Below are 6,249 nucleotides of genomic sequence, written 5' to 3'. Positions count from 1 at the left end.
TTTGCAAACCGACACGCCTGAGTCACTCCTTCTCAGCCCGTGGTGCGGCTCGTGGTGTTGAGCAAGTCGCGTGTGGAGAGCTAGAGCTCCAGGACGCGTGCGACCCTGGGGCCCAGGCCCACCGGCTCCCCAGCCGGCCAGCCCTGGACCCACTGGACAGCGGCGCCCCGGCCCGGCCACCCTGGCCTGCCCTGGCCCCCACCTTTGTATTCTCTGTCCGTGGATCTGACGCCGTTTGCCACCTCGGATACGGAGTCGGGCAGGGTTCGTCACTGTCTTCTCGAAGGAGATACCTGCTTGGCTAACCAGCACTTGGGATCTTGTTTGTCCCATAGACAGTTACTGGGGCTGGGGCTATGCAGAGAGGGGTGGGACCGAGGGACCAGAGTCTGCCCTGACCTCCGGCAGAGTGACCCTCTGCCTTGGCAGTGTTTAAGTTTCTAAACTCAGACACACTGGCTTCACCACATGGGGTGACATGTGGCACAGCCAACCCTCCTGTCCGCCCAGTGCCTGCAGACTCAGCCCAGTGGTGGCCATGGGTGTGGACGGCTGTGAGTGAGGGCCGGACCACGATTCACCTTTGTCCTTCTCTAAGTCGACAAGAGCTGAGGAACACTGAGCCGCAGGGATTCTCAGCCCCGGGCGCCTGCTGTCAAGGCGCAGTTTCCCTGGGATTCTGTTTCCTATGTCGTTTGGAGCCTAAGGACTTAGTAGCTCCATCACTTGGACCCCGCAGGTGGGACACTGCATTAGAGTGGCCTCGGGGGCTCTTGTCGGTGCTGTCCCCACAGCGTAGCCTGGAGCAGCACAGTCCTCTCCTGCAGCCCTGAGGTCAGGACCCCACCACAGGCCCCTCCAGCTGGCGCAGGGTGTGAGCGGCCAGCTCCTGCCAGAGGCTCCAGGAAACAATCCATTTTCTCCCTTTTCCAGCTTCTAGAGGCTGCTGGTACGATTCGAGTCCTGGACCTGGCAGCTTGAAAAACACACCTGGTGCATGTGTGCGTGCCCTGAATCCTGAGAGAAGAATGGAGGAGGGATTGTGGCGTGGCCATCCACTTTCTCTCTTCCGCTCTCCCCCTCAGACTTTCTCTGTCTCTGTCTCTCTCTGGCAAGCACGTGCACCTATAGCCAACCTCCCCCCCCAAAAAAAAAAACACAATCATACTCTGTCCCTGCTTGAAAGTGGCTCCCTGGGCACCTAGAATAGCCCAGACCCTGTGGCCCTGCCTGCCTCTCTGGCCACTCCGCCTGCCCCACAGTGTCCCAGCACCCTGGCCACCTTCCTGCTGTGCCACATGGCGAGTTCGCGTGAGCCGCGTCGTCTGCCTGGGGCGGTCCGTGGGGCGGTCTGTGCAGAGGTGGTCCCGAGGCCGTACCCAGTCCTCCCGGACAAACTGGTTTGAAAGTCTCTTCCACCCGCCCCGTTATTTCATCTCCTGATCTGGTTTTATTTTCTGCATGGCGGAAGCCCCCTGACTCCATGAAGGCAGGGTCTGGATTCTGTTACCTGCTGAGTCCTCCAGTGCCAGGTATGCACAGTGCCCGGCACACAGTGGGCGCTCAGGAAACACCTGCTGAGTGAATGAATGACAGATGATTCCGGTCTTTCTGGTGAGACCACCACGGAAGGTGGCTATGGTTATTTCCTAGGGGTCAGTGTGGTTGTCACTCCACCAAACAGGAAGCTAAGTAAGGCTGCCCCCGGCAGGCGTGACCCCAGGGTTTGAACCCCCAATGCTGACCCCGGCTTCTCCTGTGCCCTCAGACCTCGAGCATCTGTAAGGCAGCTGTGCACGCTGGCGTCATCAGGGATGAAAGTGGGGGGCACGTGGACGTGATGCCCGTGGACAAGAAAAAGACCTACGTGGGCTCGCTCAAGAACGGGGTGCAGTCAGAAAGGTAGGGCGCTGTTTTCTGCCCCTTGACACCCTAGGCCGCTGGTGCCGCCCCAGAGCCAGGGAAGGGCCGGGGGAAGTCGGCATCCTTCACAGTGCAGCCTGGGTGGACACGCGGCAGTGATTCCTACCGGGACACCCAGGCCAAACCCGCGCGCTCTGCCTCTCTTCCCACATGAGAGCCTGGTTGTTACTGACGTGTTTTTGTAGAAAGTTTAGAATCCGTAGCGGTATCAGGTAAGCCCAAAGAAAAACCATCGTTCACGATGGGCCCCCTGGCGGAGGTGCTGGTAGATTTTCTGGTGTGTCGTGCTGGGCCTTTCTCTGCATATGTGTGTTTGTGTGTGCGCATGCGTGTGCACCCCACTACACAGATGCGGTGGGGCTGTGGTTTTGTCCTAGCACATAATAGTGAAGTCTGAGAGCAGAGTGGGGTCCAGCAGCCTGGGCTGTGCTTCTGACGAGCGCTGCGACCCTGGACGTGCCTCCCGACTTCCCCGAGCCTCGGGCATCTCACCTGTGACATGGGAGTAACAGGGTGCCTACCTCCTGGGTCCTCGGGACCGTTAGTTGAGGTGGTGCTGTACCTGACAGCCATGAGCACGTGGTAGATCAGGGTTGTGTTGGGGACTCGAGATTGTCACTTCAGCACTCAGAGGTCGCTCTGAAAATCTACCACTGCACGTCTCTGCCGGTGACTGCCCAGACCCGCCGCACTTCGCTGTTGGGGATGAAAGTCATTTTCCATGCTGGGGGGCTGAGCCACACCCTGGCCAACATGCTTCTTGGGGACCGTCTGTGCATCGTGATGGCTCCTTAAATCCCTAGAACGTTTCTGGGTCAAAGCCTGTGTAGACTCCAAAGGCTTTCGGGCGTGCCTTTCTAGAATGTTCTTCACACCCATCTTCTCCATGTGTCCTCGCGCTGGGCAATGTCTGTCCTGATCTCTTCCTACCAGGACGCCAGTCAGGGCCCACCTCCTGGCCTCGTTTCACTCTACACACCCCTCTGAAGACCCTCCCTCCAAAACCAGGCACCTGTGGTCGCGGGGTCAGGACCTCAGTGTGTGTTCGGGGCAGCTCGCCCCGACATGAGCACCGGAGAGCGTGTGCTGGGTGTAAGCCGGAGACCGTGCTGGGCCGGGGCCCCCTTCCTGGGTGCACAGACATGAGAGTCACCAATGTCCCCTGGGCCCGCACGGGGGCTCTGCCCTGTCATCAGCGCCGTAGCTGGAGGTGACGGCCGTTTCTCCTTCAGCTTTTGTGACCTTTGTTTGGAAAGAGCTTAATGAAGGGAAATTCCGTCGATTTAATGGGAGGCCAGTCAAGCAGCTGATTAGGTGGAATTTCCTGGCCGGGGTAGAAAGAAATCCCAGGACGCCAATTTGCAGGGCTCCCTCGTACCCCTTGGAAAGCAAACCGTCCTGGGAAGTGGGGCGGGTGGCCTCGTTCCCCTGCCTGTCTGACCCCGAGAACATTCCTCTCCGTGGGCTGGGGGCCTAGAACATTCCTCCTCCTCTCCGTGGGCTGGGGCAAGGGCCTCATCGTGGGGCCCACAGGGGGTGTCGGGAGGGCCAGCCTGTGGCTGGCACCTGGGGCAGCGTGCAGGGGTGGGGGCTCAGCGTGCGGGAAGTGGCGAGGGGCCTCGTCTTGCCCAAGCTGTGTGAGCCCCTGACCTCGCTGGCAGTCTTGTCCACGGGTCCTTGTCAGGGGGTCGCTGCGAGGGTTGTGGACGACAGTGCTTGCCCAGTTCTCACCCAGGGATGCAGGGGGGTACGCTTGATAAAACCTGGGGGCGTGTTACTAGGACATGACACCTAGGTCGGTTTCAAACCTCCAGGTGCCAGGGCCCTCCTCAGTAGGGTCAAGCGGCCTGCTCTGGAAGCGGCCTGCCTGAACCATCTCCCAGGACGAGGGACGGGGCTCCTACGGGAGCCTGTTCTTCCAGCCCCACTCATCCTCATCCTCACAGTGTCCAGGCCCCTGGGATCCCACAGGGGATACCAGCAAGACCTCTGCCCTCATGGGACGTGGCACCTGCCAGAGACGCAGGATGGAGGTGACGGCCCCAGGAGCAGGGCCTGAGGTCCCTCTGCAGAGGCTGAGAGTACCACAGCGGGCTCGAACTCACTGTCCGGGGGACATCCCTGGTGACATGGCTCCAACAGAAAATCCAGAGGCAGCTCAGGAGTGGCCACACCCCTCCTCGCCTCTGGACAAGCCTCAGTAGCCACTCAGCAACACACAAGACCGAGGGGTGTCCCAGGGTCTGTCCCAGAAGGAGCTGTGGGAGCCAGTCCTGGGGCCGAAGGGGGTTCTGACCCTGGTAGCTGTTGGGACCCGGGGTGAGGGGTCACAGTCTGTCCCAGGAAGCTCTGAGCACTGAGAACTGAGCAGCTCACAGCAAACCGCGTGTTAGATTTAGGGAGCCCTTCCATCAAACCCACAGGCTCCGAGGCCTCCTGCCAGTTCTCTGCGCATGGGCACGGGTTGGCTCTGCTCCAGGAGGCTCTGGTTTAGAGGCAGTCCTCTTCCAGAAGAGGATTTCCTGAAAATGCCGAAATGTGTCCATGCAGAGGTGGAGGGCAGAGAGCAGGCGGCTGCTGGGTCACAGCCGTCGGGGAGCAGCGAAATGTCCGGAAGAGCTCTCAGGCTAGGGGCCTGGGCTTGTCCGAGTGTCTCGGGGGGGGGCGGGGAGGGGGCTGGGCAGGGCAGCCTTTCAGAGGTTTCGCAAGGAGGCTGGGACCCATGCCAGCAACGCCGACGTCCTCGGCCACTTGGTTTTTAGGAACGTGGCCTGTGCACGGAGGTCTGGGTGGGCCTGCGTCCGAGTAGTGAGCTGGCCTCACATCTCCGCAGCTGGCGCTGTCCTAGGGGCTGGGACACAGCAGGGAACCGAAGAGACAGCAGTCCTTGTCCTTGGGCCTTGCCGGGATGGCGTGGAGGTGGCTGTGGACCACCTACTCCCCAGTGGTTAAGGCAGCCAGGTCCCGTGTGGCCAGCCCCGCGGTTTGAGTCCCAGGTCCAGCAGCTTGAGAAAGGCACCAGGCATGTGTGCGTGCCACGATCCAAAATCGTCCATGGCGAGGTGCTCTCTTCTCTCTGTCTTTCTCTGGCAAGTGGGTGTGCCCTCTAGGAAAACAAAAAAAGAATCCCGCCCTCACAGGGCTTGTGCATACTGTGGCCAGTTCGGCAGTGTCCTGGGAGCCATGCCAGTCGAGACCCCAAGGTTTCCAGTGCCCACAGTAAACAGTAACGGCGGAGGAGTTTTGGCGTGCAGTGCACTTAACCCACTGTATCCGTAGCATTATCATTTGAGCATGTAACCCACAGAAAACGACTAGTAAGATGCCTCCTTCTCTCTGGGACAAGATCTCGGTGCCCCCGTGTGTGCCTGCACTGCTAATGTTGCACTGAGTCCAAACCCCATCCAGTGCCCGGTGGCCCCTGCGGCTGGGGGGTCTGCACCGGGCCAGCCAGTTCCTGGAATCTTAGCGGTTGGGTGGCTGAAAATCTCTCCGTGTCCTGATATTGCAAGAAGCAGAAACCGTCGGGCTGTCATTCCCTGACCTCATGGGCTTGACGCTCTCCCCAAAGCCAGGCTGGACCGTGGCGGGTGGCGGGTGCTGGGCAGCTGCTCTGCCGGGCAGGCAGGTGCTCGTGCCTCCCCTCAGCCCTGGTGTCCCCAGCCCATGCACTCCTGGCTCATCTGCTCCCCCAGCATCTGGTGAGGCAGGAGCTGTAACACTCCATTTTGCAGTAAGGAAAGGGAAGCACAGAGAGGTTATGCACTTTGCCCAAGGTCACCCAGCAGACAAACTGGGATTTGAACCTCCATCACCGTAAGAGCACCCAGTGTTAACTGCACACCTGGAGTCCTCCCACACACACCACAGACCCCGCCCAGGGAGGGGTATCTCTTAGCCACTAAGGGGTACTTGCTTCTGTCTTTATATGTATTAGAAGAGAAGTGAGTACTTATTATTTAGGTACTGAGTCCAGAGAACGGAAGGTAATGGCCCCACGGCTCCTGCCGACCCCTTGTCTGCTTGCTCACGCCTTCCCCGGGCCCTTCGCGCCTGCGTACAGAGCACATGCAGGATCCACATGGAGGTCACGCCATACTCGTGGCTCTGGCACTTTCTGTAAGATGCTGTCGGTCCAGAAATGAGATGACAGTCCGGCGGCTCTCTAGGGCTGGCCCGGGAGGGTCGCTCACCGGCAGGAGTGTACCCGCGGGCGGCACTGCTCCTCGGTGGACGGGTGAGGGCTCCACCTAGCAGGAAGGCGACTTGCCAGCTCCCGGCCGTGGGCACCTGCTGGGTACCGGCCACAGCCCACCCGGTACTCTG

At 60.3% G+C, this 6,249-nt stretch overlaps 1 protein-coding gene across 1 annotated transcript in view; it reads left to right on the top strand.

Moving 5' to 3' along the window:
* The window catches only part of CRISPLD2 (cysteine rich secretory protein LCCL domain containing 2), a 56,050-nt gene that overhangs the window by 37,706 nt on the left and 12,095 nt on the right, over positions 1-6,249 (top strand). The window contains exon 15 of the mRNA XM_027773444.1: positions 1,769-1,902. Within this exon, the coding sequence (XP_027629245.1) occupies positions 1,769-1,902 (134 nt within the window). The remainder of the gene's footprint in view (positions 1-1,768; positions 1,903-6,249) is intronic.

Source organism: Tupaia chinensis, unplaced genomic scaffold (genome assembly GCF_000334495.1).
Source record: "Tupaia chinensis unplaced genomic scaffold, TupChi_1.0 Scaffold000355_1, whole genome shotgun sequence".
Classification (NCBI taxonomy): domain Eukaryota; kingdom Metazoa; phylum Chordata; class Mammalia; order Scandentia; family Tupaiidae; genus Tupaia; species Tupaia belangeri.
Note: the sequence above shows the minus strand (reverse complement) of the source record. Positions and strands in the feature narration are given on the sequence as shown.